Raw genomic sequence first — 20,980 nt, 5'->3', positions numbered from 1 at the left:
CACACTGCACACCAGCCACACTGCACACCAGCCACACTGCACACCAACCAGCCACACTGCACACCAGCCACACTGCACACCAGCCACACTGCACACCAGCCACACTGCACTCCAGTCACACTGCACACCAGCCACACTGCACACCAACCAGCCACACTGCACACCAGCCACACTGCACACCAGCCACACTGCACACCAGCCACACTGCACACCAGCCACACTGCACACCAGCCACACTGCACTCCACACCAGCTACACTGCACTCCACACCAGCTACACTGCACTCCACACCAGCCACACTGCACACCACACCAGCCACACTACACACCACACCAGCCACACTACACTCCACACCAGGAACACTACACTCCACACCAGCCACACAGCACTCTACACCAGCTACACTGCACACCAGCCACACTACACACCACACCAGCCACACTACACTCCACACCAGGAACACTACACTCCACACCAGCCACACAGCACTCTACACCAGCTACACTGCACACCAGCCACACTACACACCACACCAGCCACACTGCACACCACACCAGCCACACTGCACACCAGTCACACTGCACACCAGTCACACTGCACACCAGCCACACTGCACACCAGCCACACTGCACACCACACCAGCCACACTGCACACCACACCAGTCACACTGCACACCAGCCACACTACACACCACACCAGCCACACTGCACTCCACACCAGTCACACTGCACACCACACCAGTCACACTCCACACCAGTCACACTCCACACCAGTCACACTCCACACCAGTCACACTCCACACCAGTCACACTGCACACCAGTCACACTGCACTCCACACCAGCCACACTGCACACCAGTCACACTGCACTCCACACCAGCCACACTGCACACCAGTCACACTGCACACCACACCAGTCACACTGCACACCAGCCACACTGCACACCACACCAGCCACACTGCACACCAGCCACACTGCACACCACACCAGCCACACTGCACACCAGTCACACTGCACACCACACCAGCCACACTACACACCACACCAGCCACACTGCACACCAGCCACACTGCACACCAGTCACACTGCACACCAGCCACACTGCACACCACACCAGCCACACTGCACACCAGCCACACTGCACACCAGTCACACTGCACACCACACCAGCCACACTACACACCATACCAGCCACACTGCACACCAGCCACACTGCACACCAGCCACACTGCACACCAGCCACACTGCACACCACACCAGCTACACTGCACACCAGCCACACTACACACCACACCAGCCACACTACACTCCACACCAGCTACACTGCACACCAGCCACACTACACACCACACCAGCCACACTACACTCCACACCAGCCACACTACACACCAGCCACACTACACACCACACCAGCCACACTGCACACCAGCCACACTACACTCCACACCAGCCACACAGCACTCCACACCAGCTACACTGCACACCAGCCACACTACACACCACACCAGCCACACTGCACACCACACCAGCCACACTGCACACCACACCAGTCACACTACACACCACACCAGCCACACTGCACACCAGCCACACTACACACCACACCAGCCACACTACACACCAGTCACACTGCACACCAGTCACACTGCACACCAGCTACACTGCACACCACACCAGCCACACTGCACACCAGCTACACTGCACACCACACCAGTCACACTGCACACCAGCCACACTACACACCACACCAGCCACACTGCACACCAGCCACACTACACACCAGCCACACTGCACACCAGCCACACTACACACCAGCCACACTACACACCAACCAGCCACACTGCACTCCACACTAGCCACACTGCACTCCAGCCCTACTCCACACCAACCCTACTCCTTCCCCTACCCCATGTCAAGGTATGCTCCAGCCTCACACACTACTCTTTCAATATTTTTAATTGTCCATTGTTTCTATTCCAGCTATTTGTCCATGCTGTTTTCTGGATATAAAATGCTGCTGCTCCACACTTTTTTTAAATTCACATTATCCTCTTGGTCTTGCCTATGCATCACACTCAGGGAGGCCTTTTCAGGCATCCTAGACTAGTCAGTTCCCCTGTTCTACTGGCACTCTGATCCACTGTACTTCTTCGGCAAACAGCTATGATCCCTAGAGTGATTAACTAACTGGCTTCCCATGGACCAGGCTTCATGAAGTCAGGACTCCTCTGCCATGACCACTCTCTGCCTAGTGTAGACTGGGCACAGAGCTTGGCACATGAGAGCTCCCTAGAAACCCTCCGAGCATGAGGACAAACGCTCCCTGGCTGCAGGATGTCCTGCGGCGCTACAGACATCCACGGGTGTTGCTGAGAGCTCAGATGGATCCAGAACAAAATATGAATTTCAGAGGAAGCTCCTCACTTCCAGTCAGTCACAGCCTGGTCATCAGCTGACAGCCCGATGGACGCGTATTCCAAGGGACATTCGCCGAGTGATCTGTCTTTGGGGCTGTGCCATCGTAAGGTGGTGGGCTCCCTTCTCCTGTCGTACGTGTGACAAGTAGCCTGGTGACTGTAGAGTGTCTCCATTTCCACTTTTGACCTTGTGACCCTTGAGCTTGTTTTAACTTACGTGGAAATCGTAGGACAGGAAATAAAGAGTGAGATAGTGACAATTAAAAGTAATCACCGCAGGGGCTGGGGAAATGGCTCATTTCACAAAATGTTTGCCTTGCAAGTCTGAGGACCTGAACCCCATCTCTAAGACCTATGTCAAGAGAGCTGGGCATGGAGGTCGGCGCTTGTAATCCCAGTGCTGGGGAGGGAGGTGAAGACAGACAGAGCCCTAAGTCTTGCTGGCCAGCCAGCCTAGACTGCTCAGAGTGCTTCAGGCCCATGAAAATTGGTCTCCCACAATAGCAAACAGCAGTGTGAGCTGAACTGTACCTCTGAAATGATACCCAAGGTTGTTTTCTGGTCTCCACATTTAAACTTACACACACACACACACACACACAGAGAGAGAGAGAGAGAGAGAGAGACAGAGACAGAGACAGAGACATAAAGACAGAGAGAGATAGAGAGATAGATACACACAGAGACAGAGACAGAAAGAGACAGACAGATCTCTTACAGGTCACAGGCTGAAGTTTGGCTAAAAATAGAAACAAAGAAACGCACCTATGATAATAAAGACTTTCTCAGGTCTGTGATCCTGACACAGCAACCTTAAAGACGATACAGAGTTTTAAATTAAAAACCTTATATTAGGGTCGCCGTAATGGCTTGGCAGGTGAAGGTACCTACCTGTTCCTGTTGCCAAGTCTGATGACCCAAGTTCAATTCCCAGACGTACATGGTGGAAGGAAGAAAGTTGTCTTTTGATCTCTATAAGTATACTGAGGCATATGTGGGCACACACACTCGAGTGTAATAAAAATACTAAAGAAAGCCTAAAGTAAACACAAGGCAAAGGCTTTCTGCTGTTAAAATTGCTCAAAATATGACTTGATGAGGGCTGATCCTTGGTTAAATTTTTTGAATGCAGAAAAATAAAAACGGTGCTCAATTCCACTTCCTAGAAAACTCTTCATTTTTCTGTCGTTAAAGTCATATGTGCACCTGCTAATAAAATGTAAGCTTGCAGGGAGATGGAAATGGGATCTGCCCTCTTCCCACTGCTTCTTCTTTGGTTTTGCATTACTTTTCTTCTGCATCCATATGGAAAGCAGAGTGAACCGGTCAGCTGCTTTCTCATGGCTGTGTCAAAACACCCAGCAAGAACAGCTGGAGTGAGGCAGAGGGTTTATTTTTCGTTCACGGTCTGAGTCAATCATGGCTATGGAGGCATGGTGGTGGGAGCATGGGGCAGCTGGTCATGTGCTTTGTTCAAAGCAGCTGCAAGCATAACAAGTTGTTTACTCCAGCAGGCAAGGGGGTCACAGGAAATTCAGGGTCTAGGGGCCCACAGTCCCCAACAGGGTTGTTGGTCATATGTCCACACCCAGATGCAGAGTGATCATTCAATATATCGTGGCTGTGGAGGCATGGTGGTGGGAGCATGGGGCAGTTGGTCATGTGGCCACACCCGGATGTAGAGTGGTCCTCCTCGTTTCACATTCTTCTCCTAGGAAGTATAGAGCCCATCTCGCCCATTATACACTTTATTTGGAGTTCTGGTCATTTAAGATGAAAAGGAAATCTGGCCTATCCCTCTAAACCCAGTACTTAGCAGGCAGATCTCTGTGAGTCTGAGGCCAGTCTGGTCTACAAGGTAAGTTCTAGGACAGCCAAGGCTACACAGAGAAATCGTCTTGAAAAACCAAAAGCGAATCTGATCCTTATTATTCCACAGTGACTGGAGTGGATATGGCCCTATAGTGTATTTTATGCAATTTATATAAAAACTATAAAGGGACAGCTTTTTAAATATGCACAGGAAAGATAAATGCCGAATTTGGGAGAGGGATTACTTAAGTGGAAAAGAAAGAAGGGCTAGTCTAAAAGTGGGCTCTCAAGAGAAATTATTCTCTGAGAATTTCATTCATGTATAGAATGAAATCTGATATATTGCTCCCCCATCTCCCTCTCCAACTCTCCCTGGCATTCTGCCATCACATCTGCCTCTCAACTTCATGTCCCCTTTTTTCTTCTAACGAGTCACTAAGTCTAGTTAGTGCTGCCCTTATAGACATACCCTTGGAGCACGGGCGACCCACCAGTGTCCACATCCCCACAGGAGAACAGGTTTTCCTTCTCCAGCAACTACCAACTGCCAGCAGCTCCTCAGCTATGAGTGGGACCCGGGGAGGCCCTTCCCCCTTCTCACTAGAACTTTGGCTGCCTTGGTTCCTGCCCAGGTCTTGTGTAAGTGACCACAGCTGCTATGAACTTATGAGACCAACAGCCACACTGTACCCAGAAGACAGCGTCCTCTTCAGCTGGCTGACTGAGGGGCTGATAAAGACATCCCGCTGAGGGCTGAGCACTCACAGGCCTTGTTCTCCTTGCCCATTGACCAGTTATACTCTGTGCTTGAGATCTCTAATAAGCAAGAATGGCCCGATTTTATGATCTTTGGTGATTAGAAGTCAGCTCAGTGTTGCTTACCATGCTGTTCTGTATGGCTATAGCAGGAATATTTTATGGTAAAAATTTAAGGATATAAAGAGGAGACTAAGTATTTAATATGTCTATTAAATGAGCAGATTGGAAAAATCGAGAGAGTAAATCAGAGTAATTAGTGTTTCTGCAAGCAAGCTCAGAAGGCACAAACGGGGGTGGGGCAAAGGAGGCATAGACAGACCTGGAACCTCCTTCCCTCGCCTCCGAGCTCAGGCCAGTGACTACCCTATTCATGCTTTCCTTCTAGTGTTTTCTATTTCTGGCCACCTTTCTTTGATAAAACTCTTCAAAATTCCACTTCAATAGTCACCGCTAGTGCTACTCACCCGTGAAGGGTGGTCCTCCTGTCCCTCTGCTTGTCACCAGCCTTTAGTTATTAAAGAGCTTCTGGAATCTCTGTCCTCTCTCTCATAGGTGACGGTGCTAGTTTGCTTCACCTGTCACCCTGATAACAGCCCAGAGTCATCTGTGGGTGACTCAATAGGGGGGACCTCCCAGATCAGATTGGCTTGTGGCCATATCAATGAGAGATTGTCTTGCTTGACGATTGATGTGGGTGGGACCAGCCTACTGCGGGTGGAAGCATCCCTAGACCTGGGTGTCTAAGAAAGCTAAGCAGAATTTGCGAATGAGCTCATACACAGCATTCCTTCATGGTTTCTCCTTGAGTGCCTGCCCTAACGTCCTTCAGTGATGAACTGTGACCTGGAAGTAAAAGTCAAATACCTTTACTCACCTAAAATTCTTTTGGTCAGAGTCTTCTGTCGCAGCAAGAGAGAGCAACCTAGGACAATGACCTTGCTTTTGTGTTGACCTTGGTTACCGTTTTGGGTTTCCTCTGGTGTTTACCACTTGTCTGAGCTTCTGCAAAAGCTTCCTGACTGTCCTTCTCCGGTGTCACCCCTTTCTATCTTTATTTACAGTTGGGGTTAGCCCTCTGTCAATCATGTCCTCCATCACATGACAGTGTTTAGAAAGGCCAGTGATGTGAGTGATAAAAATAATTAACCCAGTACATGAACAGATAGTGAGAACTTATTGGAATATATGGTAGAAGGCAGTGTGTGAGTTCTGGGGGCAGGGAACATATTGCCAAGAGGGAGAAAGATTTTCTCTATAGTAGATGGGGGGGTGGTTATCTGGTCTTGTTTCATAGGCCATTTGTGAACTGTCTATATCTGCTTAGATAGGTGGGCATCTCACTAGCTTGTTAAGCAGTACAGTTTAAAGTGAAGGCTGTCCTTCTCAAGACTGGCCCCTTCTGCAGCGCACTGTGGGTCCTTATGATCAGGCTCCGAATATTTCGACACCATGTGTCACTGGGACCAGGTTCCAATTAGTTGTGTCTTGGATGCCTAAGTATAGGAATTTTGGTTTTGCTTTTGATCTTTTGTCTTTAGATGGCCTCTGCTCAGAATCCTGTACTGACCACACAGTTTGCTCAGGGAGAATTTTGGGCTCTCCTCTTTGTGTCTGAAGCACTATAACACCACTCCGTTCCTGCACTGCTCACCAAACAGAGTGTCACAGTTCTCTTGGAACTTGCTGCTTCCTCCGTCGAGGACATTTTTCACTCTTGATGTCTACCTGGCATTTTTTTTTCTCTCATCTCCATTGAACTCATCCACTCATCCTTCCTGAGGCTTCCCTGAGCACATTGTTCAAACTCTCCCCTCCACCCCCACAGGGCTTTCTAGCTCTTCTGCTCCGTGTGTTTGCCCTGGCGTGCACTGCCGTCTCACATATTCACATATTGATCTACCTTTCTACCTTTCTTTCTTTCTTTCTTTCTTTCTTTCTTTCTTTCTCTCGTTCCGTCTCCTTCCACTGGAATGTTTCCTCCATGAGAGTATGGAGTTCTGTCTCCTCTATTTATTTCTATAAAGGGGGTAGCTGTGCAGGAAATATGCCATCCACTGCTTGTGGGATGACTGGAAATGTCTTGGGCTAGCACAGGTTTACTCATGGCTCTGGTCCTGCACTTGTCCCCACTGAGGCCACTTCTAGTTCAGTGCTTTTCTACAGGTTTTTCTGTCCACTGTAGTCCTTTGTTATCTGACACTGGCTAATTTGTTAGGAGTGGGAATTTGTTGCTTATGGTTTTGAAGGCAGGGATATTCAAGATAAGATACCATAGGTTTGGTGTCTGAAAAGGGCTGTTTTCTGCTTCAAGAGGGTAGGCAGTTGATGCTATGCCCAAACACATTTGCAGAAGTACCTAAGAGTGCAAGCCCACTCCACCGATCCTTTCTGTATGGTTGTTAATCCTTTTTGAGACATTTGTAATCTTTACTATCTGGCCATTAGCAGCAGACACAAATGCCAGTTGACAAATTCATGTGTGCCAGAAATGTGACTCTGTTGTTCCTAGAATCTAATGTCTAATTTTAATCTTAATTTTCTCAGATGGCAGACTCTTGAGTAGCATTGGAAATTCCTGTTCCCAGCTTGTTCTAAGGGATTGAAGGGGGTCTGGGAAGAGTAATGAAGAGTTCCTGGTGTCACCAGGCAGTTGTGGCACACACCTTTAATCCCAGTACTCGGGAGGCAGAGACGGGCAGATCTCTGTGAGTTCGAGGCCAGCCTGGTCTACAAGAGCTAGTTCCAGGACAACCAGGGCTGTTGCACAGAGAAACCCTGTCTCAAAAAACAAAACACAAAACAAGAGTTCCTGGTGTCACCAACTCCCACCAGCACCCATGGTGATCTACATGGCGATGGGTTTGAGCATCAGTTAGGCACGGTACTGCAGAGGTGTCCTGAGGCCCTTCTATGTAGCTTCTTCAGGTCTGCAGAGAATCTATGACTTCGCTGCCTCTCTTGGTGATAATGATCTGTTGACTGTCCCAGGCTGTGACCGGGCATAGCAGCCCTCTAAGGCTGTCTGAGACTCCATTTACCCAGGCACTGTTCTTAAGTGGGCTCTGTCTTCTTGTAGCTCTGCCTAGCTCTGGGTTCCCACAATCCTATCTGGGAATCCTACTGTCTCTTTGGGATTCGATTTTTGGGTAAAAAGCAAAATTTTGGGGACTTACTGACATCCTGGTAAACTGCTTTTCTTTCATCTCTTGATTTTGCCCGAGACTATGGATTCTTTTCTAATATAGACAGAGGCCAGTCTTGCTCTCACTTCCTGCCCATACTGTGAATATCTTCCCCTTCTCTGTGGATCTGAGCTTCTGAAACTTATGACTAGAAAGAGAGACCCCCTCCTTTCTGCATTTGACAGTCATTTTGTCTTCAGGAGTGGAGAATAATAACCCGTCTTTTCTTGTTTTGACAGGTTCTCATGATGTACCTCTGGCAGGTCTAGAACTCAGTATATAGACCAGTATTGCCTTCAACTCACAGAGACCCACCTGTCTCTGCCTCCTAAGTGGTGTCATATCTGGTTTTAACCTGGCTATTTTACTGGGAAGAACGATCAAGGAGCTCGGGAAAGTGGCTTGGGTAGCAAACCGTGAAGTGCTAGATTGATAACACTTACATATTCGATGGATCTGATGATGATAATGATGACAACAATAACAATATCATTAATATCTATTGAGCACGTGGTGTGTGCCAGGTCTGATCCTAAGTGTCCTCTTTTCCTGACATTTCCAATAATTGCTCCAATAACTGTGCGTTTTGTATACTGTAATCCATAATAATAATCCATCAGAACTGCTGAAATCTAGACGGGGTGAAGGGACTAAGGGCTCCCATCTTATATAGGCAATGGTGCTGGACTTCAAGCACTAGCCTGCTCCCAAGGTCTATGCTCAACCAACACACTTCCCAGACTCGTGGCGACATCCCTGGAGCCTCTGCCCACAGGCCATGGACACAGGGAGTCCTTCTATTCCTCCATCCTGTTTTAACAGCTTGCCTTTCCTCCCCTGTCCTGGCACAGATGAGCTGCCTTGTGGTGTACCCACCATCAGTCTCAGAACCTGGCCACTCCTCTGTTTCTGCTTGGTCCTCTCATTTTCCTGTACACTTCCAACCACTCTTTGTCTCCTGCTCTTGGTTTAGCCTTACAAATAATATATAAATTTAGCAGAGAGTTCAGACCACAAAAGGGAAGGAGGAGCAAGAGCAAAGAGCAAGCAGAGTGCTCTTTGGGTACACTGGGTACATGGGCTTTGCGAAAGGAGAAGAGACCTGGCAGCCTGTGGACTGTATTCTTGGGGGTCTCCTGGCCACCAAGATCATGCTGAGGTTAGCCTTCTAGGCTCTTCTCCAAGAAGGCAGAGCATCTTCTATTAAGTAGAATGCTCATGATTTCAGAAATCCCCCCAATTCTGAAATATCGTTGCCAGAGGGGTGTTGAGCCTTTGGATCCACATGCTGAAGCTATCACATGAATGCAGTTTTAAAATTCAGGTATCAGATATTCCCTCCACAGCAGGTTGGGCTGAAGCAGCCAGCTTAGCCTGGCAGACTTCTGGAGGACTCTTGCTTTGATCCCAGTGGGACGAAGAGGAGGGAAGTTTTAAGGTGGGCTGGGCTTTGGTGCAGTGCATGTGAAGATGCATGGCTTCTCTGCAGGTGAGGACTCCATCAGCTCACTGGGCATGATCCTCGGAGTGGGACTGTCCCTGCTGCTTGTGTCCGTCCTCGGCTACAGCTTGGCCAAGTGGTACCAGCGCGGGTACTGCTGGGATGGTGAGTGCGCCCCACCCATACCAAACAGCCCCAAGTTCTGCTTTGATCAGTAGATCATCAGAGCAGATTATGAGCTGGCAAGGTTGGGCGGGGTGGCAAGCCTTTCAGCAGAGAGGAATGCAAAAATATTTCCTCTGGCGGTTGCAGTGGTTGAAGATTTATCTGAGCAGCTGAGGTGGGGCTCGGATGGGGAGGCGGGGCTCGGATGGGGAGGCGGGGCCTTTATCGAGGGAATGGAGGCTCCTCCCACTGGAGGAAGCAGCCAGCTTCTATTTTTCTGAACTCCCCAAGACCAAGGGCAACGCCTGGAAGGCCAGGGTGCCAGGCTGGTTCCTTATGTGTCAGTCTCTGTCTGTGGGTCTGCTCATGTGCCCTGTCATTCCCTTCACCCCCCACCCGTGTCTGTGTGTTGTGTCCATGAAGTGTGCATCTATTGAGCATCTACCATGTCCCAGTGTCCTTTCCCTTGGTATGTATTTTTATAATTCCACACCATGAAGAAGTTATTATATTTTCCCCCTATTTTTATATGGTCTTGATATGGATACCAGGCTTTCCTCAAACTCTCAATCATCCTGCCCCACTCAGACCAGTGAGTTCTGGGAATTTAGTCAAGCGCCATCAGGTTCCACTGCAGCCTACATTTTTTTTTTGAGATAGCCTCTAGCCCAGGCTGGCCTTGGATTACCTATACATCTAAGGACACCTTGAACTTCTGATCTTCTTGCCTCCACCTCCCACGTGCTAGGATTGCAGCTGTACACTACCACACCTAGTTTAAGCTGTGTTGGGGAAGAAACCCAGGGCTTTTCATATGCAAGAAAAGTACTCTCCCAACTGAGTGACATTATCATCCCTCAGCTTCCATGAAGCAGACAGGGATATGTGGTGAAAATTACAGGGTTGGTACATGGAGCTGGGGTCAAGCCTAGGTCTGGTTGTTAGGGGGGCTAGAAGTGCTTCCTTCCTAGGGTAATCAGGGCTCCTGTTGGAAGGACCGTGAAGGGTCTTGAGAGCTCCCCCCACAACACCCCAAGGTCAGCCTGTTTACCCTTTGGGCAGGTGAGGAGGAAGCACCAGCTGTTCCCAGAGAGATGACAGTCACTTCCCCTGGAGATCCTAACTCTCTTTTCTGCTTGTCTTCCCAGGGCCTAATTTTGTCTTCAACTTATACCAGATCCGGTGAGTACATCCAAGACAGATCTGGGTGGGCTAGCACTGGGGGCTAAATATAATGAAAAAAGAATTAAGAGACAGAAATGGAACTTACTGCTTCCCTTCCCTGGCTCTCTCCTAAGTAAACCAGAAATACTCCATTTAGAAAAGTTCTCAGAGTCAAAGATGCCTACAGACAGCACCATGTGAGGCCCTGATGATAGCAATATCTCAGCATTCACTCTCATGCCAAGATCACGCCACCCATGCATTCATCAACCTATCCACTCATCCACTCATGTACAAACTTGCTTACCCACTCATTCATCACACACTTACCATTCAGCTAGCCATCCATCAACCTACCCACCTACGCACTTAGTCATCAATCTATCATCAACCCACCCAACTACTTACCAATTCATCTAGGCATCACGCACCTACTCCCCTTATCCACCCGTCAAACCCCACTACTCATCCCAAATCCATACATGCATCCATGTACTTCTGCATTCATAGATGCACATACAAATCCATGCACTCGTCCAAGCATGTGTGTATCATCCATGTTCACCTACACACTACTCGTCTATCCATCCATCCATCCACTCACTTACCCGCCCATCTGTTTATTATTTATTAAGAAAAGTTTTATTATAGCAAGTTTTATGGTATTTATTTCCAAGACTACAAAGATGGCTTGGCATATTCTCTGTCCCTAAGCATCTCCCTGTCAATGCTGGAGACAAGCCTGATTGCAGAAAATACAATCTTGAACACAGTATGGGATTCAAAAAAGAAGAACAATCAAAGGAAGTCATGGATTTGAGGAAGAGAAATCAGGAAGACCTCTTGGGGGTGCATCATCTCCCTATTCCCTGCCATAGACCAGGCCTGCTTCTCCTCTGGCCCTGAGAGATGAGCTGAGTCTTCACTGGAAAGATAAGTCAACAAGTCAGTGACCTAGAGATGGCCTTATTTCTAGGAACCATTCTGTAGGTTCTAGTTTAGGGAGACAGGTCCCAGGGAGAGGCCAAGTTCTCAGTTTCAACCGCTTTATTGGAACTCTGTCTCAGGAACCTGAAGGACTTGGAAGTGGGGCCACCCTTCACCATCAGTGGCCACATGAGCAGTCCAGATGGCGGCTACATGAAGTTCTCCAATGAAAGAGTCTGAAAGAGATGCATCTAGCCTCTGGAGGTCAGGAGAGGTGAGTAGGAGGGCAGACACCTCAGTGGGGCCTGATGTCTACATTAGCTCTTAAGAGGGTCCAGGCTGTCAAGCCCAGCACCAAGGACCACTCATAACAGAAACACATCACTCAGTCCTACTCTTTCCTGGGAAAGCCAGGCAAGATTGATGGCATAGCAAAGCCCTTCTCAAACCATCTTTTCTTTTTAGCGTCTCTTCTCTTTAGGCCAGAAAAAGGCTCCTGAGTCATCATGAGCTCCTTTCAGTCTTCCTGGGCCCAGAAAGACTTGCCTGGCCCTAAGTATGGAGAATGAGGAGCCCTCTCTGGGTCCTCTGATAGCCCTCGTAGAGTTGGGCCTTTGTGGATGGGCCTGACTATTCCTAGCAGTTTTCTCAGAGGACTTGGAGAAGAAACTGTGCCCCAGGGTTGAAGACCCTGTATTCCAGCAGAGAGAGTCTCAGGAATCATAGCCAGGCCTGCCCTCCTCCTCTCTTATGCAGCCCAGAATGGAAAGGGCCCCCAGACTCCACAGAGTAGGTTGTCATGTGGAATCTCCTGCCATTTCATTCTGTAAAGTTGATACCAGGGGCTGGAGAGCCAGTCATTTTCTTTAGGGAGTTCTGTGGTTAGAGGAGTGATTTCAGAAATGGTTTTTAACTTTTCCATCAGTGACAAACTTCCTTGAAGGTTGACCTTGGGTCTTTATCTTGACCTTTCAATCTCTGTGTTTGGTTTGGCCATTTTCCACCCTTCCCCACCATGGCTGTCTCCCTCTGATTGGTTCTCCCTCTAGTGACAGACCTCAGTGCCCACTACATATGACCAGAACAATGAGAAACCATTTCCCTGTTTAGGCCCCTGAACTGGGGTGGGCACGGGGCACAGGGTGGGGTCTATCCCCGGGTCTCTGCTGTCCCGTGTGAAGCCAACCCCATGTAGCAGAAAGCAATGGAGGTCTGGAGCAGTGGGGAGCCCCTGGCTGAGGCTGAACAAAGCAGCTACGGACAAGGACTGTAGAACATGTCATCACTTCCTTCTCCGCCTGGGACCTACTGGAAGAGGCGGAGCTGGTGCTAGGAGACTTGGCTCAGTAGGTATTTGGTATAAAGCGGTTCCGTCCAGAGAGGCTGAATGCGGAGCAGCTGTGGTTGCTGCCTGTGCTGAAGAGGCCTGTGCTGCTCAAGCCGGCCACTGGATCAACTGGCCCCAAGTTCAAGGCTAAAGGATGCCGAGGCCAGAACAGAGGCAGGAAGGGGAGCTCTGGCCATATTTGCTCTCCTTATCTTCATTTTTGCTGAAGTTCCTGTGTTTTTTGGTTTTTGTTACTCTAATCTCTCTCTGGCCTATAGCAGACTGTGGAGGAAGGAATGAACCAGGCTTGGCAGGTCCTTCCTGCTTCCTGCCAGGGTCTGGGTGGGGGGCTTTTATTCCCAGCTCAGATGGGCTTGGATATAATGCACCCAACATGTAGAAAGGGACCCTTCATGGCTTTGGATCCTCTCCCTTCCTCAAAGAGCTCCTGGGAGAGATGGAGAAAGGAGAGCCTGTTGTCTTTGGCTCCCCTCTGCCTTCGATACCGGCTCTGCAGGCTGGACCTCACTTTTGAACTCACAGGCTATGCAGCCTCAATATCTGTTACGGTTGGCATGATCTGTGGGGCCTATCGGGTGCCCTGGAGATGCCCAGGACCCAGAAACCTTCTGGAAACTTGAAAGGATGATTAGACTGGAGTCCCAGGTAGTCCTGGGCCCAGGTGTTGTGGCTTCAGGTGAGGACAAGGACAGCTGTTGGAGGTTGGGAGAACAGCGGGTATTTCCCATGCCCAGAAGCAGAAACGAGAGAGAACTGCTTCCTCTTTCTGAGCCTGCTGACGCTCTCTGTGTTCCATTTATGTGCCCTTGCTCTCCTTACTTCCGCAGGCCCATGGCATAGCAGTTTTCTTCGTCCTCAACAGTGGCTCTGTGCCCTAGGAGTCCTTTGTTGAAGGCAGTGAAGGGGCAGATTCGAGCTTTCTCAGAAAGGGACTAGAAACCAAGCAACAGGTCTGCGAGGCAGGGCACTGACGGGGCAGTCAGATCCTTGACCGTGACAGGGCCTCCCCAGTCCTTCTGCCTCCTCCCTTTTCCTTCTGTGCCCCACTGGAGAGCCTGCTGTTCTGTGGGCTACAGTTTCTGTTTCCCTGCTCTTCTTCAATATCCTTCCCAGGGCTGTGCCAGCCTAGAATGTCCTCTTGTCCCACACCCCAACCCTCCTGTCCACACCCAGACTCTGTGGCCCTCATCCCCTGTCTTTACTGAGACTCACCCCAGGACTCAAGACTAGACATCATTTTGGTCTCTATTGTCGATGGCCAGGTTTCCTCCCCAAACTGGATGAGCCCTTTGTAGCCAGAGGTCTCTAGCAACCCTTCAAACGAAGCAGAATAAGTCAGCTTACTATGGAATAGAATTGGTTGGAGAAGAAACAGAGGGCTGCCTTCTTTCTGGAAAAGGATGTCCAGCAGCCTGAGGATGACCGGATGGCTTACACAGTATATTTTCATGCATGCTTCGCATTTTGAGCCTTGTGGCCACCCTGTGACACAGAGATTATTATTGGCCCATTTTAAACATAGGAAGACTGAGTGAGTCCGAGAGGTAGCATGCTTTGCCCAGGACTGTCCAGCACTCACTGGCTATAGTGGAATCTGAGCAGAATCTGTGGCCTCTGGGACACAGCCTCACCTCAGGGCTGATCAGGGTAAGGACTGGCCATTGTATAAAAGGATCTGGGTCTAAATCTGTCCCGTGGTGCTGTGTGGCCATAAGCCTGGTCACAACACTTATTTGGGCATCTATTTCAGCACTGGGAAAGCAAAAGATAAGATTATTTTCTTGAACGTTCTCTTGACTCTTCCTTTGTCTATTAATAACTAATCTTTTACACCAGTGGCCTGGGCACCCTAATGCTGCCCAGTAGACGGTTAAAGGATGCAATTACTATATAAAGTGTCAACTCAGATGTAGGAGCTGGCTGTTAAAAGGTGACTGCTGAGGTCCCCTAGATGCCAGTCATCTGGGACTCTAACTACTATCCAGTTTTTCCCGTGTCTTGCAGAGATCAGGTGGGATTGAAGCCTGGATCAATCCTAAACTAGTCAGCGTCTGAAAGGCAAATACTCACGTTTGTTGGGCACAGATTGATCAGGACAGGGGCTCCAGGTACCTGGTCTTACTTCAGCCTCAAAGGTAGGGAAACAGAGGCTGGGGAAATAGATACTCAGGTGGAGTAGAATTTACTTTGCTTAAATCCTGGGGTGCTGACTTGGAGCATCAGGTCAAGGGGCAGCTACTCTCTGACGCCCAGCTTCCAAGAAACTGGCTCCTCCCTCCAGTGAGATACTAACTCCTCACAGTGATGGCTAAGGGCTCTCAGGGCTCAGCCCCCCCCCCCCGCCCCGCCGGAATTGATCTCTGCTCTGAGCTTCTCACTCACCAACTTTCTGGTCTTCCTTTTCTTTTTTAGTCTTTCTTTGATTTCTCAGATCACCACATTCTGCCCATTCTTCCTTCTGGCTCATGTCTCATACCATCCCAGAGCCTTCTTCAAGACTCATAGGCCTTGTTCTCTTCTGGTTTTACTTATAAATACTCTCTGGCTCTCATAGCTTCATAATATCCATCCATCCATCCATCCATCCATCCATCCATCCATCCATCCATCCACCCATCCATCCAAGTTTCTTTACTCCTCCAGCTACTGGGCTAGACCCCATGGGGAATCCAGCCTCTCTGGAGATGGACTGGGTCTCTCCTGTTTCATAAGCACTTCCTGCAAACAGAGTTAGGCTTTAAGTCTCTTCCAGGAACTTCTCAGGACACGGGGTGAAAGGATTCCTTGGTCTCTCAAAGGCATCTCGCACATTGCTCCAAGCCTGCTCCGTGCCTGGTGCTCTTTTTAAAGCTTACGCTTGTCTTCTCCTGCCCGCCTTCAACCACATCCCGCCCTGTGTGTGTGATCAGATACATTTCCAGAGAAGGGAGCACACAGAGGGAGAGCTTTCCCACCACAGGACAGTCTAACACGTGAGCAAAGCCATAGCGTCTTCTATGAGTCTGCATGGCCTTGCCCCAAACCAGTGTCAGTAGATAAGGTAGGTGACAGGACCTAGAAGACCACAATCTATGGTGCTCCTTCCTAAGTGCTCCATGGCTTTGAGAAGGCCAAAACAGGAACAGATGGAAGTATCATTATTTTTAAAAACTGCTTAGTGAGCAAAACCCAGCTAGAATTGGTGATGTTTGAGCAAAAGCTGATACAAAACAGGAAGCCAGTGGCCTGGTGAATTCTCACACTTGGGGACCAGAAGTGAAAATGTTCTGTCTGCCCAGAGGAGCAGCAAAATAACAAAACAATAAGCGAGGCTGTGCTGGGGGCCATAGTGGACCCTGCCCTTGTGGACCCTGCCCTTCCCGCTCTCCCGTATGTTTTTCTCCTTAACGTCTCTTGCAGAGCCATGGGCTCTGCTTCTCCTCCCCGAAGCCTAGGTTAGGATTTCTCAGACTCCAGCAGAGGACGGCTGGGAGAAGGGTGTGTGAGAAATGGAAGAAGTCTCTCGGTTTCTATTCTAAGCCCAGTTCTTCTCCTTCTAGACTGGGTTGAGGCTCTCTGGGCTCCAGAGACCTTGTTTATATAAGGCTGCCACTGGCTTTGAGAACTTTGAGGCTTCTCCAGCTGTGAAGTTATTTCCCAGTGGGTAACTTTGGTTCCACCAAGCTGGGGTGAGGGTGGTGGTGGGGAGGTGGACATTCTCTCTCTCTCTCTCTCTCTCTCTCTCTCTCTCTCTCTCTCTCTCTCTCTGTGTGTGTGTGTGTGTGTGTGTGTGTGCATACACATGCATGCAGAATTGAGCCAGCCAGGAGGGTCATGCCTAACTGCCTGTCACAGTCTAGGGAGGTTTGGCATGGTGGGTACCCGATGAATGTTTGCCCAAAGAGTGGGTGAATGCATGCTGAATGTTTGCAGGCCTCTTTGCCTTGTCTCCTGGATGTATTCACTTACTGTTTGGTCTGCAGTCCTAAGTCCCACAATACCCAGTAGGGTGAAGAAAACAGGAAGGGAATAATTATAGAATCACGTTATTAAGAGGAGAGGATGGCAAACCTGAAATGGAGCTTCCACTCAGAGTTACCTATAACTCTCTCTCTCTCTCTCTCTCTCTCTCTCTCTCTCTCTCTCTCTCTCTCTCTCTCTCTCTCTCTCTCTCTCTCTTCTAGGTCCAGACTAACGTCTCACAAGCACCTGCTTTTCTCAGTCTTCCATGACCATCATAATCATCTCGATGCTTCTCGAACTGCCTCCACCTGCATTCAAATGCTTCCTTGACATGAATGGAAGAGTTCTACTCATTCATGCATTCATTTATGCACCGAAAGTTTATTGAGCACTCATTACTATGCACTACCATTGACTGGGCGTAGAGGGCCCAGAGATCAATCAAGAGGAGTTCCTGCGGCCAGCGAGCTGGAATGAGTGCTGGCTAAAGGACCTTGCATGAAAGTCGTGGTCCCAGAGAACTAAGGAAAATAGTCAGCTTCAGGACTATCCCCATTTGACAGACCAAAAGGCTCAGGTCCAGACAGACTCATTTGTAAAGAACAGATCATGCCTAGAATCCAGAGAAGTGGTCTTTCCTATCCCTGGGGATGCTCTTGGGGCTTCTCCAGCCCAATAGTCTTGCTGTGGTCATTGGTTAGTCTTAGTGGACCTCGCTGTAGTAGTTGATCAGCCTGAGTGAAGACATACCATGTGTTTGCTCTGCCTCCTACACTCCACACCATCCCAGGGTCTAGAGCCATGGCTGTATTACCTATGCTGGCTCTTTGCTAGCCTTGTATCCTGGGCTCAGATCTTCTACGGCCTGTCACGGACTCCATGTCTGAACCTTCCTGCCTCCACTTAGCGTACTTACTATATCACACACCTGAGTGCACCCAGCACCTATGAGGTGCCTCATACCACTGCAGGTGTGGAGGGCATCAAAAGTGAGACTTCACACTTCCCATTTCATCTTCCCAGGGTGGCCCCGTAGTGACAAGCCACGTGTTGGAAGCACACTCAGAGTCTGAGCGGCCCAGGGGTTGCTTTGCAGAGGACACACGGGCAACCTTGAAACAGCAGTGGAAGAAGAGCTTCTGGGGCTGAGGAACTAGCATGAATAGAAGACCAGAGGCATGAGCAGTGCAGTTTGTTGGGGGAAGGCAGGTGGATGTGAGGGCTGGAGGGGAGGAGCGGTGAGGGTGTGGAAGGGAAGAAATCAGTAGGGACAGGAACCAGGAAGGTGGTTCTGCAGAAGCTTCTGAGCAGAGGCTTTGAGTGCTGTCTTACACGTTGGCCACTAGAACTCAAAGCTCAAATGTGCATTTTCAATCCCTCAGCTCAGTAGACAGCTGAGATTATTTAGTGGCAAGGGATGCTGGAGGGAAAGCAAAAACAACAAACAAACCTGACCAGGAGGCTATGGCAAGTGGTACCAGAGAGGGCTGATGAAGACTCCAGATGGACAGGCATGGAAGAAGCAGGATGGAATGGCTGCAAGACCACCAAAGAGGCCAGGCTGAGGAACCATATAACGGTCCCTTTTCCATTAGGCAAAATCTGCAAGATCCCCTTGGCTGTGTGTGTGGGGTTGTTATTAACCATTCTCAGAACCAGCAGAGACAATCAGAATTAAGAAGAAAGTGGTGACTCCAGTTTGGAGATGTGAGGGGTAAACCACTTTAACCCCGCTGAAGGCAGTGGAGAAATAAATGTGGATTGGCAGTTGTGGAAGCAGGAGTTGCTGGGGTTCCCTACGAATGCATTTTGGGGGGATTCTGGACAGTGGCTAAAGATGGGATCTGTTGTGTTGAGGGGTGGTGGGTTCCCGCAGAGGCTGCAGGGCTGTACGGTGTGGCCCACTCATGCATCATGCATACTGTGTGTAGAGTGTAGTCTGTGAGTGTGGCTGCTCTTTTAAAAAGCTGCTTGTGAGGGGAAGGAGGAAGGTGGCACTGTGTCTGCCGTTCCCCGCTCATGCCCACTCCAGAGTCCCTCAACTCTGTGGGTGGGATAATTCACTACAGGGAACGCTTGACTGTTATGTCAGCCCTGGCTATGGGCTGTGGCTGTCTGAAGATCCCCCAGGCTGCTGGCTGGGGTCTGCAGTGCACATGCTGAGCTCAGGCATGGTTCTAGACACTGTAGGCCAATAGGATGGCTGCCTGCTCTTCCTTGAGCTAGCGAGTTAGGTGAATACCCCAAGTTCACAGGCTGGAGATGGCCAGGAGTCCTCTCCAGATCTGTCTTCTCATCTCTGTGCCACGACAGCAGATCCACCCACAATGCAAGGCTCACAGAGAACACAGAACACTTGCCCTCAAAATGCCCAGTCCTAAGCCCTAATCCAGTGCCAGGCCCATCCTGAGAGCTACTTAAATATCTTTCCTCTGAATGAAATACCACTATTGAGCTGAAGCTCAGCATCTTCTAGGTCCCCAACATCTCTGCCTCAGCCACACCATGTTTCCCCTTCTGTACCCATGCCATGCACTGCTCTCTATCAGGTTCAAGTGGCACTTAACACTTGACTCTTTTTCTTTCTATCCAGCCTGTTGTCCTATCTTGCTTTCTATGAAGTGTCATTTGAATTTGTTCCTTCTCAATTCCCATTGCCCTCGCTCAACACACACACACACACACACACACACACACACACACACACACATCCATATAGATTGAATGTTGGTGTCCCCGCCCACCCCTCAATATGGCCCTCAGTGGGAGCTGGATGAGCTAGAACAGTGATCTTCAGTTTCCCAGCTGCCAGCATGCTTCTGGTTAAAGCCCTTCCCCGTTGCTGGGTGCTCTCCCATAGCCAGAGCGAAGGCAGCTTCCCACCCTGCTTATCTACTCCCTGCCTCATCCCTGGTGCAGGACACTGGTTTTTTTTTTTATCACAGATGGCGACACCCGTTAGTACTCAAATGCTTGGCGTTTCCCTTCATATCCAGATAATCAGCTCCATGGAGCGAAGGCTGAATCTCACATCTGGCATGTGGAAGGTAACTGCTAAAGGAATGGAGCGCTGGGCTGGCAAGAAAGGCCATCAAAATGAAATGGCTGGTTTTAATAAAGGTCTCCCTGTTTTCTGCCCAGTTCTCTTTGCTGAATGACTTGTGCTTTGGCCAGGGTCACCTTTTACGAACATGAATTCCATCCTACCCAGTCCTTTCTCATCAGTGTTTACAGAGTCCCAGCCCTGTTTGGAGATTTATGGGAAATCCAACCAAGTTCAGATCACTCCATCAGTGAGAGGCACCATGGGCCTTCTCATTAATAGCAATACACTTAATTTTAAGTTGTGGGTTGGCTTCAAAGAAACCCTCAAACCCATGAGCACTGCAGGAAATGAGTGAGTCAGGTTTCTCAGTATCTGGTGTCCTATCGGTGGGGGCGATTGCATCGGTACTCGGCTGCCTGGACATGCCCTTCAAGTTTCTGTGTGGCCCCAGGCAAGCAACAGCTCAGGCTCCCTTCTCTTCCCATGACAGGCTCTGAGAATTGCCAGCCTGTGATGCAGGTGCTGTGCGGGCTCTGTGGGTGGTACCCAGCCTCTTGAGGTGCTGAGCGTTCTGTAGGCGCAGTGTAGGCTCTGTGTGTGTGACCTGACCTCTCTCAGAGGGATGAAAGTTCTGCCACTGTATATATGGGAGGAGGACAGAGGTATTTGTGGTGAGGGAGGGGGAAGGGCAAGGCAATTTCTCGACTCTAGTTATTTACGAATTTGGGAAAACACAGTTTCACAGAATTTCCTCCTCTGTCAGTGTGAGCCCATTT

The 20,980-nt window shown here is 49.5% G+C and overlaps 1 protein-coding gene across 2 annotated transcripts; it reads left to right on the top strand.

The window, feature by feature from the left end:
- The first annotated feature begins 9,662 nt into the window (after nucleotides 1-9,662).
- Nucleotides 9,663-19,130, top strand: Smim35 (small integral membrane protein 35). Of its 2 annotated transcripts, none has more exons than XM_075967807.1 (4): nucleotides 9,663-9,777; nucleotides 10,926-10,959; nucleotides 12,009-12,142; nucleotides 17,380-19,130. In XM_075967807.1, the coding sequence occupies exons 1-3, from the start codon at nucleotides 9,687-9,689 to the stop codon at nucleotides 12,106-12,108; spliced, it is 225 nt and encodes a 74-aa protein (XP_075823922.1). In that variant the 5' UTR covers nucleotides 9,663-9,686; the 3' UTR covers nucleotides 12,109-12,142; nucleotides 17,380-19,130. The 2 variants fall into 2 exon arrangements, with proteins under 2 accessions (XP_075823922.1, XP_075823923.1); XM_075967808.1 differs by lacking the exon at nucleotides 9,663-9,777 and adding an exon at nucleotides 10,172-10,246.
- Nucleotides 19,131-20,980: the final 1,850 nt, after the last annotated feature.

Source organism: Microtus pennsylvanicus, chromosome 3 (assembly GCF_037038515.1).
Source record: "Microtus pennsylvanicus isolate mMicPen1 chromosome 3, mMicPen1.hap1, whole genome shotgun sequence".
NCBI lineage: Eukaryota > Metazoa > Chordata > Mammalia > Rodentia > Cricetidae > Microtus > Microtus pennsylvanicus.
The sequence above is the reverse complement of the archived record's forward strand: the minus strand, read 5'-3'. Positions and strand labels throughout refer to the sequence as shown.